General features: G+C 40.3%; 2 protein-coding genes across 2 annotated transcripts in view; both read right to left on the minus strand.

The window, feature by feature from the left end:
- Window positions 1-22806, minus strand: part of nherf4b (NHERF family PDZ scaffold protein 4b) — a 111682-nt gene that overhangs the window by 32765 nt on the left and 56111 nt on the right. The gene's annotated exons all lie outside the window — the stretch shown is intronic.
- Window positions 1-22806, minus strand: part of abcg4a (ATP-binding cassette, sub-family G (WHITE), member 4a) — a 38659-nt gene that overhangs the window by 12167 nt on the left and 3686 nt on the right. The window contains exons 2-8 of the mRNA XM_072668552.1: window positions 15125-15362; window positions 2828-2945; window positions 2141-2273; window positions 1469-1519; window positions 1165-1310; window positions 882-1005; window positions 515-629 (exon numbers count right to left, since the gene is read on the minus strand). Coding sequence (XP_072524653.1) covers window positions 515-629; window positions 882-1005; window positions 1165-1310; window positions 1469-1519; window positions 2141-2273; window positions 2828-2945; window positions 15125-15353 — 916 coding nt within the window. The 5' untranslated portion in view covers window positions 15354-15362. The remainder of the gene's footprint in view (window positions 1-514; window positions 630-881; window positions 1006-1164; window positions 1311-1468; window positions 1520-2140; window positions 2274-2827; window positions 2946-15124; window positions 15363-22806) is intronic.

Consider the following 22806-nt stretch of genomic DNA (forward strand, 5'->3'; position numbering starts at 1 on the left):
GACTTGAAATGTCACTTGTGCTTTAGTCTGTGACACGTCTCCTAGTTTTTAAAGGGGGGAAACACTGAGATGTTAAGGGGGGAGCTAACAAACCATTGTAAAAGAAGCCATTCTGTAACAGTAGCTACACTACAAACAATGATAAAGAGAGCGAGTAGCTAACATCGCTAACTCTGATTGGTACTTTGGTAGACCTAATGTCACTTTTGTCACAAGCCAAATTTAGTCCTGCCCAACTCAAATCCTTACAGAAGAAGAATAAAAAAGAAGTGATAAAATCGCTCAACAAAAATGTCCCAAGTTCCTAGTATATCCATCACAAAAACAACAGGTTGCAATCAGAAGACAATCTTGAAAATATAAAGCAGACAGGAGCTCAATTAATAACTCAATAACAGTCCTTAGGATGCAATAAACATCAATACATACTTTTGCTGTTTACAAATGAATAATTCCTGTTCAAACACCCTGACTATATGCTCACATACACACACACAACACACGGTTAACATACTGAAGTCTGCAGGGTTGTGGTAAGTGGGGCAGTGGAGGCCGAGGTTCTTCAGATAGGGGATGAGGTACGGAACTGTGCCCTTATATATGCACTGCCCCTGACTCAGAATATACAGCTGTCAGACAAGACAAAGAGAGTGGGTTAGAGATTAGATTCCATCAGACTCTATTAGATTAAGTTGCACTGGGTTAAATTACATTCTGCACTAATAACATGGAACTGATAAGGAAACAAAATTAGGCGGATACTTTAGGACAGTAATCCAGACGATTGACAGTAGTTGTTAATTAACCCTGATCCCCTGGTTAACCCACTAGTCAACTGGCTGGCTAGTCCAACTCATTAGGTCCTGGATGGTAGTTGGTACCTTGTCAAACATCTCAAAGAGTTTAGCACTGGGCTGGTGGATGGTACAGATGATTGTTCTTCCTCCCTGAGCAAGAGACTTCATCAGAGAAACCACCTGGAAACAGGAGGCACTGTCCAGACCGCTGGACACATTCACACACACACAAAGATCCAGTAAAATACTAATAGGATTAGCAGGATGCTGAAACACATGTAACAATTTAATGAATGCATTAAATATAGAAACTTATACAGCGCTTCACACTGTCCCGCTCAGTCTATTAAATAAATCAATGGAGCACCTGGTCGGCTCGTCGAAGAACATGACAGGCGGGTTGTTCACCAGCTCTAGCGCGATCGCCAGTCTTTTACATTGTCCTCCAGAGAGAGAGTTTGTACGAGTGTGAGCACACTCCTGCAGGCCTAGAGCTGTGAGGATCTCATTCACCTGCCATACACACATACACACACACACACACACACACACACACACACACACACACAACACATAATGTAACGTTAAGAATCACATTAAATACACATATACAAATGCATACATTTGTGTATGTGTGTGTGTGTTGCTAAAATGCTAGCAGTCTCACTCACCAGTTCCTTCTTCACTTCCATGTTCTCGTTCAGCTTAAGGTTGGCCGAAACCTATAAGACAGAAGTCACCAGTGTGAGTGAGCTCAAGTCGCATAGTCTCGTTAGGGGTCCAAGTACTAATTCTTCTATTTCATAAGCACTAACTACACACACACAGCTTTTCTAGTCCCTGTAAAGAAGTACTGCCAATAGAATAGGACTTTCCGAAGCAGATAAATATGAACCTATTGGCACCATGCCTAATGCCATGTGTGGGCTAAGGGGTATAAAGCCCCCCAGCATTGAGTTCTCTGCAATGATGGATGTTACTCCATCTAATACTTTTGGGATGAGCTGGGGAGTTTGGGATGAGGTGAGGTTGGGGTAAATCCTACATCCTGACTTCATGCTCTTCTAATGTCACTGTGTGATCAAATCCTCCAGAAACCTCCAGAATCTAGTAGAAAGCCTTCTTTCCTGGACAGTAGAGACAGATACTCCAGCAAAAGTAGGATACACTCTTTTTTAACACCCTTAAATTTTAATGAAACAATGAATGAGCAGGTGTCCCAATACTTTTGTCACACAGGATAGTATAGTTATGTTTTTGTGAGGCTGACTGATGATTTTATGTTATAATAAGGATGAATTTATGGTATGGTTCGTAGAATTGTATTTGGTCGCATGTCTCACCATCATGGCCTCCCGTGTGGTGAGGTGTGGCAGCAGCATGTCATCCTGCATGATGTAACAGGACATCTTCCTGAAGGTGCGGAGGTCACGGGGTCTCCCGTTTACTAGAATCTGACCTTTCATGCCCGTCTCTCTGAGAAAACGAGACAGAGTCAAAGAAAGAGAGAAAAGAGAGAGGAAGGAAGAAGTCAACTAAGGTGGTAGGCTTTGTAGCACTTGTACTCACAGTGGGCTTTAACGGCATTACTGCATTAACCGCAGCTGCGTAGGTGTAACTCAAAGTAGAAGCAGAGGAAAAGAAGAAAGAGGAGTGCAGAGGAGACCAAAAGAGAATGGTGCAAAGGGACACGGCGGGAAAGAAAATAAAGTGAGACAGAAAAGGAGAGATAAAACAGATGACAGAAGGAGGCTCCAGCTGTGTGGTGGTCTGATAATGATTATTAAGTGGTTAAGAGTGCAGCTGGGATGAGGCCCACAGGTGCAGTGATGCTTTGGGCAATGTGGACATGAATAGATGTATGAATATGCATTCCAGAATGTATTCAGATGAATGGCGTAACAGTGCAGCAAGGACATACACTGGCAGAAGGCACGAAATGAGCTTTGGCTAGGCCATAAATATTAATCATCTTACTCTTATTCTTTCTGCCTTTTACACTTCTTATTCAAGCATGTGCCTTGACTCACCTGTATCCAGCAAGGATGTTCATCAGGGTGGACTTGCCAGCCCCTGAGGGCCCCATGATCCCGATCAGCTCCCGGCTGCAAAACTTGCCCGACAGACACTTCAGAAGAGCCTTACAACCTGCACACAGTAATCAGAAATTCAGCTCAATTTAGTTACACTATAGTTCAATGGTTTGGGCCTGTTTTGCCGCATCTGGGCCAAAATAGTTTGCCTTTATTGATGAAACAATGAATTCTGATTATATGATTATACCAGCAAATCCTTGGTGCAAAATTTGCTTGGTGGTTCATGGGTTGGTTCTGATCATGTGAGTCACTTTTCTTTCTGCTGTGGGTGACAGTTTGAATCTTCTTCCAGATCTTGGCAAAGTGACTACACCTACCAGTAAGTTAAAGTCACAGGGTTATGACCTACATAGTCCACTACATATAGCACGAAGCTATTTCAGATTTCCCCAATGTTAGAAAGTAAAATAGCATAGTCCTCATTACTCAGTTGCACTTACAGTGAGAGACCATAACAGTGACTCGTTTGATTGCATGTAGCTACCTACATTGAGTTGTCTTGCATCTCACTATCAACAGGTCTCATTTTCACCCACAGAATGATGGCAAGGCCACAGCAGAACAGAACAGGTTGAGAACTGGACAATTAGGAAAGCACAAGAGATGCAAACTTCTTCACCATGTAAATCAAACCGGATGACTCAAAATATACCCTGCTCTCCTATGGAAACGAGACATTCAAGTCCTCTTGCTCCAGGATGTTTTTAAGCAGTGTTTTCTGTACAAAATTAATGGAGAGTTTTAAATTCAATGAGGTAAAAAAGCGCACATTATGGAAGTGAGTCATAGGTGCTGTGATAATGGAGCAGAACGTGTCTCCTCATAACCCCCTCTCAGACATACTGCCGGCAATGTCGACTGCCATAATTAGGGTGTGTATGTGTGTGTTCTCTGCCCTCCATCCGTGCATGTCTTACTCTTTACTGATAAACATGCAGAAACAGAAACAATGAGAGAAAGTGGATGATTGAGACAGACAGACAGATAGATAGATAGATAGATAGATAGATAGATAGATAGATAATATTGAAATACAGAGGCAATGAGAAGGAGAGAGAGAGATAGAGATGCAGTGAGAATTTTAGATAGATTGAGTGGGTGAGAGAGAAAGAAAGACAGAGAGAAAGGCAGTGTGAATGAGAGAGAGAGAGAGGGAGAGAGAGAGAGAGAGAGAGAGAGAGAGAGACCCAGGCCTCTACCACTCATGCATCCTCAGAAACTTCCTGTGTGCAGCACTGCATGCGGATGATTCAGCGATACGGTGTGTGTGTGTGTTCTGCATACTGATGGCCCACCCCGGTACTACATGCTCTGCATTCTGATGCAGCTGATAAAGTCTAATAATATCCTCATTTAGGCTCTGGCTCAGGGTGATGTCACTCTGCACTCAGCCTGGCGTCCTGCTGACGACATTCATGAAAGCATCCAGTCTGTCTGTACCTTAGTGTGTCTCTCTGTCTGACTGCATTCATCTGTCTGCCTCTCTATACCTTTCATCTAATCTCTTTATCTTATGTAGACTATGTCTAAAAGTATCCGGACACCCCTTGTAAAACACAAGGCTCCTTTTAGTGGTCAGTTCACCCAAAATCACATCTGATCCCCGGTCGATGTGTTTTGGATGGTTTCTAGATGTACCAAATTATTTTGAATGTTTATACATGCAGTTTCAGTATTTTGAGTTTTTCCTTACAGCGATTGCTTAACAAAATGAATAAAATCAGACTGATTTATCTATTTATGTATGTAATAGATGTGTTGCTATCAAAATATCATATTTCAAACAATGACTGATGAGTTTGTCCTGATATGGTATTTTTCACTTTGCTTCTGCAGCTCCAGTTTTATTGCAAGTAAGGTAGTTTTTATTACTTTCACTAGGTCAGGCTAGTTTTAGGAGGACTTTAGCCCCCAGCCCACCTAATAAAGTTTTCTTCTGGGCTGGACCATTGTAGGGTCAGATTTCCTGTTGATTTTTTTTTTCAGATTTGTTCTGTTGATTGAGCTTGCTGAATTAATACAGCTCTGCTCAGATGAATTGGTTACAAATGCCAGTCTTACCATAGACGCCAGAAATGAAACACGCCAACAGAGTTACCAGATTAAGAAAGACAGAATATTGTCATGGAAGAAATGACATTATCAAAGTGCCTTTTATGATCAAAAATATTGACAGTAATAACAAGAATCAATTTTCTCTGTGTCAGTTGAAGCGTGTGTGCACAATGTGTAAGATATATATTTTCCATCAAATCTTTTGAGTATTGAATTCTTTGGAAATAATTTAATTTGAATTACTTGTACCACTTCAAACAAGCAATAGAACGGCACAATGTGAACTGCCCCTTTAAGGTGCACACACTGCTGACACAAGCATTCAGCCTAGCACACACAGCTGTTCTTCATAGAAGTGCACTGCCAATAGAATGAGAGTCTGGAGCAGTAGTATATGACCCTAAGGTCACCAGGCTCACAGATAAGCTAGGTACCCAGCATTGGGCTGTAGAGCAGTGGAACTGCGTTTTCTGGAGTGATGGAGCTCCATCCAATGCCAGTGGTATGAACCGGAGTGGCAGAACTAATTATCCAACATGAGTACCTGACTTGCTCTTGTGGTAAAGTGCAATCAAAACAGCCTTAGTGAGGTCAGAATGTTGAATGATCACCACCCCACCTCATCCTCAGCTGCCCACCTCAACCCCAACTCATCCAAAAGGTATTATATGGAGCACCATCCATCATTCCAGAGAAAACAGTTCCACTGCTCCACAGCTCAATGCTGGGGTGAGGGGGGGGGGCTTTATACCCTGTAGTCCACACCTGGCATCAGGACTCCAGAGAGTCATATTCTATTAGCAGTACTTCTCTACAGGGACTAGACAAGCTGTACAGTCTATAGTCTTGGTCGTATGTTGGAGAACAGTGTAGGCAGTGTTCTGTGTCTGTATGCAGAGAGCTAATACATAGCTAATACCGCTCTAACAACAGTCTGAAGGGGTTAGAATGACGCCACAGTGCCTCTGAACACCTCCAGTACCTCATATCAATCTCTCTCCTACTCTATGCACTCATTCAGATAGGATCAAGCATATGGCTGAGTAAAGTCAAGAGAATATATTTAATCAATAAGCATTTTCATGTAAAATCAGCTTGGTGCCAGGCAGGAAGCTGCCGGCCAGTGTCCTAGTCACATGGCAAACAGTCAGGGGACATCATTAGGTAAAAATGCTTGTTCGGCTGAATGGACGATTTGCTGAAACGAAAACACACAGTCACGCTTGTGCTTAAAGTGATACTTCTGTAAAAACAGTTGTCCCCAGAAGCTAATTAGCATCACACAATTAGTATTGTGCACATTGCATGCCTAGATCATCCTACACTTAACTCAAACCATGTCACGCTGTCAAGTAATCTTACATAGACAAGCTAATGTGGCTTCTGACCCTGTATGACCAATTGTTAGGTATAAACAGGGTAGCTAAAAACAGGCTTGAGATTTGTCTGTACTTTTGTCCATTTGAATAAATATTACAGGAGAAGACATCATCAAACTAAACAGATTTAAAGAGCCCACGTTCTACATTTTCCTTTAATTTATATAATAAAAATAAAACACTTATGATGTCTATGTGGTTTTGTGCACCATATATTCATAATTCATTTGAAACAACCATGTTGTGACCTCTCTTTATCCTTCATTATGTAAAATCACAGCTTCAGAATCATGTTGATGCTTTACGGACTATATGGACTATATGGACTATATGGTATATATATATATATATATATATACACCATATAGTCCATATAGTCCATATAGTCCGTGGAGCATCAACATGATTCTGAAGCTGTGATTTTAGTGTTAAATTTTACATAATGTTGTTTTTAGGAAGAATGACATCTCTGTCATTGCCACTATATAACTTTGTATCTATGGGGTTGCAAGACCCTGGGAAAAAAGACTGAAGGCTGCACAAAATGGCCCAAAATTAGTTAAATACAGTATAACTTTGTAGAAGCTACATGAAACACTTTTACAAGAATGAGTCATATTGGTGTAAAGTCATGTAATACTACCATAATATTATTCTACCTGTGTCAACAAATGCATGTGTAAAGTTGTCTATGAGGGAGGGCTTAAATCACAATTAGTATTTACAGTTGTGGCATAAAACGGAATTATACTCCTCACCTGTAGGAGAAGTTGAAGAGGCACAATGATGCTTTGAACAAAATCTTGTATGATGCCTTATACAAAAAGCAGTGCACACTCCTTATAACTTCAGCAGGAATGGGCGTGGCTAAACTGCTGTGCTCTCAATAGATGGAAATACGTAAATGTGTCGGGTTTTATGACATCACAAAATCAATCCATTAAAAGCTGTTTTTGATGCTTAGTTTTCACACATGGCCTGTATGGACTGGGAAGAAAATGGTCATTTTGACACTTTAACAAGGCTTAACAGACTACTCAAAAGCTAGAAATATTAGAAATATTCGGTTTTACACGAGACCTCTCCATTGAGGTTTGTTCATGCAATGAATATAAAGTTTCTAATTTTCTAACCTGTGAAACATGCTAGTACAAAAGCCTAAATGAAACACTTTCGATAAACGTACAGCTGCACGTTCAAAAAGGTAAAAGAACAAAAGACAAACTGCTTCAGTGATACCGTTCCCATTGCTTTGAGTCTATTCAATAGATCTAATAGTCTTCTGAGTCTTTGGAGATGAAATCCTCTTGTGATGACATCTCATGAAAGTCATTTTACGGTAATAAAATAAGTGAATAGAGATAATCAGATACATCCGCTTGGTGGGATAATCTGAATTAATTTTGAATGGATGAACTAATGTCAAATTGAATTGAGCTGCGCACTTCACGCTAAGGAGCTGCTGAAGAACGTGGCAAAATCCACATGTGTGTGTGTGTGTGTGTGTATGTGTGTGTTCTAGAGCATGGATGGCAGCAGCTGTGTGTGGGATACTGTGGGCTTAGGCTAAGGCATGGATCCAGAAACATTAATGATGCCCACCGTGGGTGTGTGATTCAACAGTACAACCCCACAGGCCAAAATTGAGAAAACAGGCAACAGGGCAGGTAAACAAAGAGAGAGAAACACTTGTTTTGTCGGGCCTGTTAGCCACTCATTAACCTAAAAGGAAAGCAGTAAAACTTAATTAACATAATTGTTGTGTTTTAATTTCTGGGGTAAAATAACACAGAATGTTATGACTACTGGCTTTTAAGGGGGTTTGTATCCATGTCACAGTTCTTTATAGAGACGGTTCCTTTCGGTTCTTAATAAATACCACAACCGCTCATAGTGGGCATTTCAATTTCACAGTGCCCTATGGGGTTGCAAGACTTGACGAATGTGCAAAATAAGGCCTAGGCCTAAACCTAGTGAAATACAGTCTCTCATAAACCCTCATAAAGGGCACATATTATAGAAAACTTTTTTCAGCACTTAGACACATAGATTTGGACATCTGTGATAAGACCCTACCAACTCACAAACTGTAAAATGTATCAGGGTTTTATGGGCTACCTGAGCGAGACAACACATCACTCAGATTTGGCTTGGCTTCCCAGTCAGTACAATTATACTTTTTATAATTGTACAATTATACAATTATACTGCCCCATCTGAGTAGCTCCACCCACTACCTTTCAAAAGCCAGAATTTTAAAAGCCAGTAAAACTGTCAGGCCATGTGTTTTTTGGGAGCTACTTTAAAAACAACAAAGCTGCCAAAAAATCAGACTGCAGACAGCGGAAAATTAAAAACAACTGTATTGTGAGTGTCTATCGATCCTGATTTGAGTAGCTGGAAACCTACAGACAGAAAGGCAAGTACAGCCGACTACAGCTGATAAAGAGAGAGAGAGAGTGTGTGTGTGTGTGTATGTGGCGCAGAAGAGTGAGCAAACAAACAAAGAGAGAGAACGATGTGAACTCAAGGTGAAGTAAGTCTTGGTTAGTTAGTGCAGAGAGAGGCAAATGAGAATAAAATTACGAGTAAAGTCTAAGTTTGTGTAGCCAGGGGGGGGGGGGGGGGGTGAGCAGTGGCACATTATCCTTTAAAGCAGCATTATGTAGCATTTTACCTTAAGATAACAGCTCGAGAATGATTGGCATACTCTACTGACTTGAAATAAAGAGAACACCGTCTATCATGGCTACTCCTAGCCGGAGAATGAATTCCACAATATACCAGCAATTCCTGGTTGTAGATGTCAGAATATCTGGCAAAAGGCTGAAGCTGAGAAGATGATGGTCTCAGCAACAGGACAATGATCCAAAACACAACTGAAATGGAAGATTTTGGGATTACCCTTACAGTTTCCTGACCTAAACATCACAGAAAATATGTGACTAGACCTTAATGCTGTGCAGCAAGACAACCCAAGAATCTGTCACTGGAGGATTTCTGCACAGTGAGAAAAAGTCCACAAATCTATAAGAACTGAACGACTTTTAGCAGAAAAAACATCTGCAATTTGTGATTTCTGCCAAAGAGGATGTTACCAAGTCCTGACTCAGACCACACTGATAAGTTGAAATTTATTTGTATTATAAAAGAGTAACTGTTCATTAGGGATTGCTGCTAGTCCTTGATGGTGAAGGTTAAAGAGAGGCTGGGAAATATGAATGTAAAAAAATGACTCTGTGCTCGACCTTAGACAAAAGGACCTCAGTTATCATACTCAAACTGCACAAACACTGTACTACTCCACAGAAAGTAAAAAAAAAACATGGTTGGTTTGGTATGTATGGTATGTGTGTGCTGTATTAGGATAGATTTGCTACAGGATTGAACTCTTGCTTTCTTCGCTCAAATATCTAATCCAGCATCCAGCATATTGGCCCAATACCAAAACCCATTGGTACATATATTTCATGTCTACATTCAATGTCAGAAACAGTGGAGATTGTACCATGCAGTTTGCATGATGTTAACTGGTGGTTTAAAAGCTTCACTTGCTTAGTAGTTGACATTAAACTGAAGAAGCAAACTTCCGACATCAAACATGTCTTGGCTGATCGACTGCATTTAGCATAATAAAAACATTTTGCCAATGAGATTTTTGGCTGAACCGCCACTTTAATTCTGAAGTGCAGCACATAGTGTTTATTTTTGGATCAACAGCATTCTGTCAATAGCAGGCTGACACTGGGAAAGTCTGCAGTGGTTTAATTGGCTGAAGAGAAAATGCAACTGGACAGGGTGTGACTCAACAGAAGTGATAGGCTGTGTGTGTGTGTGTGTGTGTGTGTGTGTGTGTGTGTGTAAGTAAGTACAGTCATGTGAAAAAAATAGGGCTTCCAACTAAGATCTTTGTCTTTTTTCACATATTTCACATCTGGACATTTGCTCTTTAATATTGGGAGATGTAGATAATATAGAAATAAATGAAATGTCTTTTTAAAATAATGTGTAAAATGTTATTAATAGAAATGCAGTTTTCCTGTAAGGAATAATGTAAGACACTCCCACATTTATTCCTACTTAAAATGCCTAACATTCGAATCAGGGGCAGCACATCAGCTGCAGATGATTAGAACATGGTTAGAGGGACTTTTTGAGGAGCCTGTCTTGTTTAAACCTCAGATATTTAGTTTGGTTTGCTCTTGATTGTTGAAGTGAGTGGTGAAGATCAGCATGGCCATGACGAGTTCTCTGATGCCTTCAGAAAGAAGGTTGTAGATGCATCTGAGTCTGGGAAAAGAGTTAAAAAGATCTCAGAACAATCAGAAATCAGCCGTTCCACCATCCGCTAAATAATTTACAAGTGAAGCAACTGCCAACATGGCCAGGTCAGGCCATCCTAGCAAATTCAGCCCAAGAGCAAAGCGCAAGCTGAGTAAAGAAGTATCCAACAATTCTGAAATGCCACCAAGGGACCATTAGGTAGCATCTACCATCAGAAAGAGTCTTCATATTTTTGAGTTTCTTGGGAGGTGTGCAAGGAGAAAACCCTTACTGTAAAAAAAAAAAAGAAAAAAAACACCAGGGCAAGGCTAAAGTTTGCCAGAGAACACCTAGACTAAGACCAGAACTTCTGGAAGAATAAGTTTGAAAGTTTTTTTTTTTTTCCTTTTGACAGCAAGGATTTTTTAAAATCAAGCCTTACATTTAAGCATCAAGCATTACGTTTTACATATATATATATTTTTTTGTGACAGTTTTGCCCTTTTTCCCAATTTGGTACTGACAATGAGCCCACCCATTTGTAGCTCCTGACACTAGGAGGGTAAGAACTTAGCACATTCCTCCTCAAATACATGTGAAGCCAGTCACTGCCACTTTTCAAACTGCCGCTGTGATTGCCTGGCAACCAATACGTTCGGAGGAAAGCACTATGTCCCTAGCTCCACTGCACCAGCTAACAGACATCTATGCCAGCCCAGCCAACATCGCTTTAAGAGTGATGAGGAGAGAGAGAGCATCATCTACCCACCCGGAGAGAGCATGGTCAACTGTGCTCTTCCTGACTCCGGCTGCTGATGGCGAAACGGCATGGCTCGGTATGTGAACTCGCATTAGACCAGGGAGTCAAAGATATTTTTTCAGTTGTATTAGTTTAGTTATATTTTCCCCATCTCCCAGTATTGTTCAAGTACAAAGGTTTTCATGGGGTGGCCTAATATTTTCACATACCTATGCGACCTGTGTGAGTGTGCGTGATGGTGCTAAGGCCTCTAAACACCTTCCTGAAACTCTGAGGATTTATTTTGAGGAGCATGGGCTGACAGGGACAGATATTGGGGCAAGGGTGCACTTTAATAGGTGTGTAATGACACTCTACATATCAAAGAAAGACCTCCACAAATCAGCTAAAGAGGGGGACAATCTCAGGCCTTCTCATACGCACACACACACACACATACACCCAGAGGCAGCTGTCAAATAAATATACACTGAGAATGAATATATGAATACTAACCAGGTAAACAAGCAAATAGGTACCTGCTAAAAAGAGAGAGAGAGCTTGACCCATGCTTATAGACAGTATATAAGTCTTCCTGTGTGCTCAGAGAGGGGTGGAATGAGATGGGAGATGGCGGAGAGAGAGAGAATATGGCTGTCTGTGTCTTTGTTTGTTGGCTTATATGACAGTGTTATTCACACTGTTCTACACCCATTGCTCCAGGACAGCCTGGAGCTGGAGCAGCCGCTGTGTATGCAGCTTTTATCCACCATTAAGTCAGCATTGACCAATCACAAGCCTTCCTCTGCCTGCTGCTGCTGTTACTGGAGCAAAGACATGAGCATGTGCATGCATGTGTGTGTGTGTGCATGCATGTGGTGTTTTGTTTTCCTACATTTTCAGGACACAAATGTCCACAGCATAAAAACTAATACATTAGAGTTAATCTAGCAGTAAAACCGTGACTGAGAGGGCAAATGTATGGACATAAGTATTGTGACTGCTGCTCATTCAATGTTTCTTCTGAAATCAAGCGTATTAAGGAGTTTATTGCGAGTTCATCCTGCTTTTGTTGGAGTAACTGTCTCTAATGTCCAGGGAAGGCTTTCTACTAGATTCTGAAGCATTGTTGTAAGGATTTGATTGCTTGATTGCCACAAGACCATTAGTGAGGTCAGGATGTTCAGCAACCCACCTCATGCCGTACTCCCCAACTAATCCTAAAAGTCCAAATGTCCAAATGTTTGTGGAGACCCCTTCTAATGAATGCGTTCAGCTAGTTTAAATAGCACCCATTGCTGAGACAAATGTACCAATGCGCACACACACAGCTTGTCCAGTCCCTGTAGAGAAGTACTGTCAATAGAATAGGACCCTCTGGAGCAGATAAACATGAACCTATTGGCACTAAGCTTAATGCCAGGCATGGTGTATACAGCCCCCCAGCATTGAGTTGTGGAGCAGTGGAACTGTGTTCTCTGGAATAATTGTTGGTTCTCCATCTCATTCATTTGGTATGAGCTGGGGAGTTGGAGATGATGATGGGTTGGTCCATTGAGATATTCTGGATACAGGCCTTTAAAATACAGTGTGTGTGTGTGTGTGTGTGTGTGTTCTGATCTGTGCGCTTGCTATAGAGCTGTGTGTGCATATGTGTCTGTATGTATATACACATGTGTAAGTAAGCGGTTAATAGGGCAGGTTAATCCAGGCCGGGGTTGGTTAAGCAGCACAGCAGACAGCTCAGCAGTGTGTTCATATGCGGGAGTGAATTATTTACCTTGTCTAAAGTCTGCTGACTGCAGCCCTACACAGACCAGAGGCAGAGAGGGTGGAGGATGGTGAAAGCATACGAGTGTAAAAACACATCAGGGTGGAGGCTGTGTGGGAATCCTGCATGTAATACTGCATGTGTGACTGTGCACTGCAATAGCATGAGGGATATAGAGCAAGAGTGGTTGAGAAAGAGCAAAAAAGAGAGAGAGAGAGAGAGAGAGGGGCAAGCATGGCGATGTAGAATAAATCATTAGTATTGATCTCAGTAGGGAGCAAGCGAAAACATTGCCTTTGCTATGTGTCGCTATGAGAAAATGCTGTTTACCACCAGTTTTTGTTCTGAAATATGGTCTTTGGCCTCCCTGCTGTACAAAACTACTAAAGCAGGTCACTTGCAGCAGTAGGAACAAACATATTTTGGCAAAAACAGCCAGTATGTGGACAGCTTTAATAGTAGTACGGGTAAATAGGACTGCAAGAGCAATACAACAATGAAAACAATATGGAACAATACTGAACCTGTCATGGAAAACTCGCAGCTCATGAAATGTATTCCTATTAAACTAATATGCATTCAGTACTGGCATGAACAAAATAGTTACCATACATTTATTGTGGCAAAATCGCACTTATATGTATTGTGTTTTAATCCGAACATTAAAAGAATGTCCTTTGCATAAAAGAGCATTATTAAATTTTTTCTCCTTTTCGAATAATTATTATTTTAGCAATGGAATCTGCACAGGTATATAAAGTGTCTGAGAAAACCTATTTGACACTCCTTAACACTCCATTACTCCCATTTACCCCATATCCTCAATGCCCTATTACCTCACTCCCAACTCATCAATGCTCCATAATGTGCAAAAACAAGAGTTAACATTGGAAGTGCTTTTCCAAAATGGAGTAAAGTTATTACATTCAAAGGGATGATGTAGGACGCATAATTAGGATAGTTTCTCCTGGCCAGGTACATAAACACAGTCTGTATAAAGTGCTGCTGAACTGTGAACTGTTTGATTCACAGACTTTACATCACTTAGAGAGCTCAGTAAAGTAAATCTTTGGGTATACTGCTTTTAAGAGGAATTTATGTAATACTGGTCAACTGCAGCTTACAATGCTAACTGACTAACACAGATAGTGACTGATAAACTAATGGGAGCTCATTACAAAGAAAAATTGGACAGTGAATGCACCCAACTATTGCACTCACAGTAGCCAATTGTTACCACACAAACTTTTGGTGTTTATAGGTTCACAACTTTACTATTAGGAAGCTAAATGTTGTATTACGGTGCACTTCATATTAGAGTAAAATGCTAATATTGTCATGCCTCCAGGACATGATTTAATAGGTGTGATTAGACTTATCGCCACCTTGCTTGATCTGAGACCTTCCTGACTGCTAATAGGTACTAATCACCATTTGTTTAGAGATTCATCCTTGATTTGATTGGTAGAGATTATGGCATTGTTTGTTCTGAGACCTCACCTGATTCTGATTGGTCCTAATAACCATTTTGTTTGTTCTGTGACCTCTCCTGGACTGTGATCAGTCCTAATCACCACAATGTTTTTTTTTAATAGACTTGCTAATGTGGCTGACGTATGAAATATCATCATCAATAAATACAGACAAAAGTATTTTGTACAGCTACAAATGGTAAACAGGAACCATCCCGAGGCTAAAATATTTATCATTCATCATATTTATCAAAATGTATCATTCATCATTCATTGTGATATGTCTGATGATGTAGGCATGCTGGTGGCAGGATGCTTCAAGTAGTGTAAATTAGATTTTTATGACAAACTATCACTGATTGAATCAACCATTTCTAACCAGTCAAGCCTTACTATGAATAATTCAGTAATTACCACAATACTTATGGGTAGGTTATGTATTTATGAGAGAGCAGTGTTGAAAGGTGGGCGAACGGACAGGTCTGTAGAGTTTGCAGGGTTAATGATGGCTGTAAATATCCTACACAGTGTTAAAAGAGAATGCTGCAGTACCTCTCCTCCTCCAGCAGGGTCCCTCATGGATAGTGTAGGAGAGCTCAGTGAACTCCAGATCCACTGTTGAGCGCCGGGGCAGGTGAGAGAACCTCTGCGCCTCTGTGATATGATTCTCTACTTTCTTAAGGTGGGTCAGCAGGGCTGCGTCTGGAGGGGCTCCCCCCGGCCGCTTGGTCTCTTCCATGGGAATGGAGACCGAGCCCTGCTCTAACGACTTCTCAGCCATACCAACTGCCTGAAAAGGAAGAGATGAGATGGGTGAGATTGTGAGAGAGAGGCACATTCAAAAGAAAGGAGAAAGAACACTACAGACCAGGAATGAAGCACTAATGACATTAATTTGCAAGTCATTTTTTGCTACTTGTAAATGCATGTGCTATATGTTGTGACTAATTAGCGGATGGAGTTGATTGAGCATAAAGATCTGTGCCACTTTGACATGGGTCAAATTGTGATGGCTAGATGACTAAGTCAGAGCATCTCCAAAACATCAGGAAGGTCTTGCGGGGTGTTTCCGCTAGGCAGAGGTCAGTACCTACCAAAAGTGCTCCAAGAAAGGACAGCCAGTGAACCTGCGACAGGGTCATGGCCACCTAAGGCTCATTAATGAAATCCATGGAGAACCCATCTCAAAACTAACAGGACTGAAAGGATCTGCTGCAAGCATCTTGGTGCCAGATAAGACTGAGGTTTCAGAGGTCTTGTGGAGGCCATAAATGAATGGTCAGATCCAAGGGGGACCTACTCAATATTAGGCAGATGGTGCTGGTGATGAATCAGAGGAATTATAATATTACATCTAAACACGGGTTGGACCGCACTTGTGAAAGTATTACAGACTTCAAATTTCAAATATCAAGACAGCACAGAATGTTATCTGACATCTAGTCATTTTTTCTGTCTATTGCACTAGTCTGCAGCGATGTATTTTTCAAATAAAGAAGGTTTCAAAATCCGCACTGATAACAGTCTCTTACACTGAGCAGTTTTTATTTCTTTACAAAATCATAATTTATCACACCAGTTCATCAAGCTTTCCGGAGTAATCAGGTGGATATGATTAGAGCAGCAGTCAAACTCTGCAGGAGCCAGGAGCTAAACGAATGAAGAATTAGTTGGACACTGTTGCTGCAGACATTTAGTCAAATTCTTTGGCTCTACATTAATAAATGTATTATTGTAGGTTACTGACTCTTCATTTTAGTGACATATCTTCATCGTAATTAATTTGTAGAGTTTCTTTACCTTTTAGATTTACACAGGCTCCTTTTGTTACTTTAAAAAAGACTATATTTACCTTGCCATTGTTGAATAATAACATAGTACATGGTACATAGCACAATAATGAGTACATGTAAGTGACATACCGTGAAGCTCAAACACTGTCTTCCTTTAAAACTCCTCGTAAAATAAAACAGAGCTGTAAAACAGGCTAATTCATAAACCCCCAAATTGTTTTGTAACAGTCTTGACTCATTATATTTACTCCCTCAAAATTTACTTCACACACTACAGCCAGCCTACTAGCAAATCTTTTCAAAGTTAAACACAATGCCTACTTTGGGAGATTGGTTATTTGTTTGTTTGTTTAGCTCAAGCTGCTACCAAGCACATATATCACCACTCCAGATTAACACTTTGAAAGAAACTTAAATAGTTTTGGAGAATCCGGCATGCTGTTTTCCGGTGCCCTATAGTGGTTCTTTATTTACACAGACAGCCTCTGCCTTAACACTGGCAGTCTTCAACCTACAGAATCTCACATGAAACCAACAACCTTTTGGAAGTCAGGGAAGACACAAGACTGAGGCTTAGCAAGGAACCGAACGCTGTCCAATCTTAAACGTGTGCTGCTCACTGAGTTCAGGTGTGGGGCGTTGTGATTGATCAGAACTCTGGCGAGGCAGAGCACTGTAGCCCCAGGGGGAGGAAGAGGCGTAGGGTTGACAATTTGAAACTCGTGGTCTACCCTACAAAAGAACTGGTGCCCTGTCCAGGGGGTATTCCTGGCTTGCGACCAGTTGCTTCTGGATAGGCTCCAGACACACTGTGATTCTGACCAGGAAGAAGCTGTAAAAAGATGAATGAACTAAGGTTCTCTTGACTAGTTGACTTTTTGTAGCGTTTTTGTGAAGTATGATTCTGTCAGTCCACTAACCTCATTTTGGAGTCTAGGTATTCACTTAACTAATTCATCAAATGTCTTATTTGCCATTAATCTCCATATCTCTACATGTTGTGTATTTGTCACACAGACCTGTAAGGTGTTTTCACCTGGACCACCTTCTACACTGCTTTGTGGTCCAGTAGCTATGTACATTAATGGAAAACAGGGCACTCATATGCATACTAAAAGGCAAAAGTGAGACACATCCCCCAAAATACAAATGTATCTTCTGCACTGTCTGAGACAGACACATATATACATCTCTCATACACTCTCTCTCTCTCTCTCTCTCTCTCTTGTGGGAAGAAATGAGTAATTGAGTTATTCTGAGAGTGCGTTTGAATCCACGGAGCCACAGCTGCGAGGTCACGTGGAATCCCAGAGAAGAAAACGAGGAGCAGGAAGATAAGAGAGTCGTCTCGCGGGTTTATCATTTTCAATGATGAAAGAAGACCCCTCTGCGTTCAAGTCAAACATCTCCAGGACAAAATTCAATTACAGTGGTGATTTGTCTGAACGAAAGCTGGAGAAAATTGCTTGATTGAAGTTTTAAATATTTCTGTCCTCAGTGGTCTCAGCTTTGCAGGAGTTCCATTAATGTCAAGTCTCAAGCACAAAAGACACTAATTATAATGGCCACTAGCATTTAGATTGGCAGTATTTGGGGCACAGAACTGTATGTGAGATGAGAAGCATTTATTTGATCGCAGAATGAAACATAAGAAAACAGAGAACAACAAGAACCGCAGCCTGGGTCTCAGTACTGTGGAGAGTTTAGGCCTGCGAGATATGAAACATGACCTGACCGACCTGAAACCTTTGCTGACAATATGATTTTCAATTTGTCAGAATAGACTCTTAGTTCTCAAATGTCACATTTCAAGTAAACATCAAAAACTCACAAAGTCCTACTAAAACTACAAATATCATATGACAGGGCTCGCCAGGGTGTTCAGGGTGTTTTCAGTGGTTTCTGCAATCTTTTATCATATTCTTTAAAAGTTCACATCACATTTCACATCTTTTGTTTTCACATTTTTCCCAGTTCACATTTTGTGTTAGAACATTAAACATTTTAGATCTTGATACATTTTACATGTTCTTATAGAGATGGAATATCTGTAACATTTGATATTTTAACTCCTAGTGGCCATTCTGCCAGCCAGGACTGGATATTTTCAATATTCTTGGAGATCTATCATGTTTTTATTACTTTTTAAAAGGTGTTCCTGTTTTCAGCATTATCCAATATTCATGATTTCAATATCAATATCAGAAACAAATAACAATAAACAAGGTGGTTTGTGGTGAAAATCAGATTGAAATATTGTTTTTAAATCAAATGATCAAATGTTGTTTTGCCATTTTGAAATCAAATTTCAATTTTAAATTTAAGATCATTTTTATATCTCTCATTTCAATACTTTAAAGCAGTGAATCTCAATCTCTAATTGTACTACTTTAATACACCAAAATCTCAGTCCATCTTAGAGTTTCTGCAGCTCACAACACAACTGATGTTACTAATTAACTAATTATGAAGCCCCCCTGAGGTGGACTGGGTGTGTTACAGCAGTAAAATTACTACAGCATGCAGGACAGTGGTACTCCAGGACCAGGAGTGAGAATCACTACTCTATAGGATAAAGGATAAAAGGATAAAGGATAAAGGTGCACGTATTCGTCACTGTACAGTGTGGACTGTACAGCGAAATGTGTCCTCCGCATTTAACCCATCTGGTAGTGAACACACTCACACACGTGTTAGGGGCAGTGAGTACACACACACACCCAGAGCGGTGGGCAGCCAACTCCAGCGCCCGGGGAGCAGAGAGGGTAAAGGGCCTTGCTCAAGGGCCCAACAGTGGCAGCTTGCCGAGCCCGGGAATCGAACCCACAACCCTGTTATCGATATCCCGGCGCTCTAACCGCTGAGCCACCACTGCCCCCCTAGAGAGAAAGTGTTGTGTTTTTCTTTTAATGTTATTGGTTTTGACACTATAGAAATCTCATAAAGACATGCTTAGATACATAAGCCTCATACATAATAGATTTCAGACTTTTAGTACTATATCCATAAACTATACACTACATACTTGTTGGGTAGTACAATCTCAAATTTAACATTTTACACTCCACCACAATGAAAAATTACATCGTAAAAACATCGTAGCTAACATCACTGAATTATGTCTAGTGCAGCAGATAGCTAAAGTTAGCAATATGATGGTCAGATACTATTATAACATTTTGAAATTCTCAGTTTTATATTAAAAATAACATTGTCTAGAAATACAGATGTGGAACCGGACTGAGACCCGCAGTTTGTCTGTGGTGAGAACGTGACCTGACCTCGATTTGACCGAACAGGTGTACTCCTCAAGCTAATCAACTCCCACAGCCAGCTGTTAACCAAGGATGTTGCCCAGATTATTACCTCAGCTATCAAACACCATCTATGCCATTGTTCCATGGAAAATTGCACAGAAATATGCTCCTCTGGTCTAACTAATAAGTGTGTTGTAAACTAAGGTTGTTGTGATGCATTTTGGTCCACTTCAAATTTTCTCTGAGTGATAACAAACCAAACCAAAAAAACAAGTTTACAAATGTATTAACTGATTCGGACCAGAGAAAACAAACTACAGGTGTGAAAAGTTTGAGACACAGACCTGTTTTTATTGTCCAAAAGCTCAAATTACTAGTTCTATTCTATAGTTATTTAACTATTCCTTATTTAATCATTCTCTATGAACACATTGGTCTGGAATTGGAATTGAGTGTGCATCAACTGCAATACCCACCATAATGTGCAAATCACTAAAGTAGTAAAGGCACTGCTTTGATTGTATCTTTTTAATTGCTTTAAGAATAGCAAAGGAAAAAAAAGAAAAAAACTTAATAATTCATTCTTTTCACTGGTTTAAAATCTTGATGACCTCTAGTAACACAAGATCAATGATTATTCAGGAAAAAAAATATTGTCATAGTGTTTATGTCTTCAACAGAAGAAGGACATGTTTTTATTTACTATATACAGAACAAAGAGAACATCAGGTACTATTCTGTCTAGGGACAACACTTCCCAGAATTCCATGAGCTCAGTACAACACATAAAGCACATAAATAAACACTCATTGAGCACATTATTAGGAACACTATACTAATACTGGGTAAAACAAAATGTTGCCCTAAAAACGGCTTTGGATTTTTGTGGCATGGTTTGGGACCATTGAGATTCTGGTTCATATAAACATGACTGCTGGAGCATTTTCATGCTGTGGATCTCTTGCTCTACCACATTTCAGAGATGTCCTGTTGGATTCAGATCCAGTGACTGGAAAGACCACTGAAGAACACTGAACTCACTGTCATGTTAATGAAACCAATGTGAGATGACTTTTGCTTTGTGAGATGGTGCATCATCATGCTGAAATTAGCTGTTAGAAGATGCGTAAACTGTGTCCATGAAGGGATGCACAGGGTCAGCAACAATGTTCAAATAGGCTGTGGCATTCAAGTGATGATTGATTGGCCAAGAAAACTCCCCACACCAGTACACCACCCCCACCAGCCTAGACTGTCGACACAAGGCCAGTTGGGTCCATGAATGCATGCTGTTGGTGCAAAATTTTTACCCCACCATCGGCGTACCTCCGCAGAAATCGAGATTTGCCAGACCAGTCTACGCTTTTCCAATTTTCAGCTGTCCTGTTTTTGTCCGGTTTCTTGTGATGTGGTCTTCTGCTGTTGTAGCAGATCTGCATCAAGATTGGATGTGTTGTGCATTCTAAGTGTAAGTAAGTTACCATAGTCTTTCTTTCAGAGCGAACCAGTCTGGCCATTCTTATTTGACTTCCGCTTACTGGATGCTTTTTCTTATCAAACTAATCTGAGTGAAGTCTAGACACTTTTGTGCTGAAAATCCCAGTAGATCAGCAGTTCTAGAAATACTTAAACCAGCCTGTCTGACTAAAATATACACAGCAGGATTTTGCCTGTGACAGGCAGCTGACATTCAGCTGACTTACTATGTGTTGCCACCAAGCAGAGAACTGTTTATCAAGGTGTTTTCGTATTACATTTCTTTTAGTCATCAATAGGTAAAACATATGGACTTATCGGACTCTTCTGTAGGATCATCCTGTAATCGAGAGTTTTAGAGTTGTGGTTTCTGACTTTCGAGGGAAGAACACATCAGACAAGTGAGAGCTCGTTTCCTGTGTTGCTGAGAGATGAAGGCGAGCATGCCTGCATGTGGGAATGTGGTGGTTGTAATTCTGGAAGTGTTGCGTGAAAAGCATGGATCCAATTGCAGCCCAAACAGCAGGCATGAAGCATGACCAGAAAAGCATCTGAAAATTCATGAAACACACTTCTTTTAGAGTAGTCACCAGGCTACAAACAATGATGCAAAGGATTAGACCACATATTCCATCTCATGACCAAAGGAAAACAAAGGCAGGAGCCGTAGAGGGGAAAACACTATTGACCACACTGAAGAGGCCATAGCATCAAATGTGTTATAGTGTTACCCATCGATAGCAATGCACTTAGCCCTCAACACAGTCTAAACCAGTTCCTGCTATTGTGCTAAAGAGCACCTCAACCCTCTCTCTCAGGAGTGGATATGAAAGAAAATGCCAGCTAGCACCTTGCTCCATTAAAGCTGATAAGCCAGCAGGGATGCAGCAATACCATGTATCACTTTCTAACGCAGCATATCGTGTTGTATTAGCATTATTTGCATATTACTGGGTAGGTGGCCACTATAAAGCACATATTTTATTTTAAACATATAATTAGGGCAGGGCGAAATGGTAAAATACTATATATCCCAAATATTTCAATAAATATTTAATATTCTTACAATATTTAAAGACCTTTTTTGCAATACACAATATTTATCACAATACATGTAATCACAGACTAAAAATAACAAATCGTGATTTTTATTAATTAAACAAATCGTGATTTTTATTAATTAAACCAGTCTAACTACACGGTTGGTAATAAAAGCTGCAGCTGATTAGTGAGCAATAAAAGTATCCTTGATATGCTTAGAAAATTTATTACAATACAATAAAATATGTTCATATTGCCCAGCTTTACATATGATCATTTTATATTATCTTAAATGCTTTAAGATAACATATTAACTAGTTTCCAGCACTGTATAGAAATGCATAGAATCACTACACCCCCTATTAAACATCTACTACTAACTATATTATATCAAATTGAATTATTACATCCTTATTAGCCAGACTACCATGTTCAATCCATTGAGAAAAACTATTTTTAAAAGCAGCATTGTGTGAAATTTACCCTTGAAATAGAATCTTCAAGGTCATATTGATGCTCCCCTGACCCGCCTCATGGACAATAGCACCTCTATCATTGCTACCCCAGGTTCAGCACAGCAGAAACAGCACTATGTAACTTTGGTTGAGTGGACAGCACAACACTCACGAGAGCTCCATAATACTGCATAATCCGAGTCATAATTATG

This window comes from Salminus brasiliensis, chromosome 1, assembly GCF_030463535.1.
Source record: "Salminus brasiliensis chromosome 1, fSalBra1.hap2, whole genome shotgun sequence".
In the NCBI taxonomy this organism is placed as follows: Eukaryota; Metazoa; Chordata; class Actinopteri; order Characiformes; family Bryconidae; genus Salminus; species Salminus brasiliensis.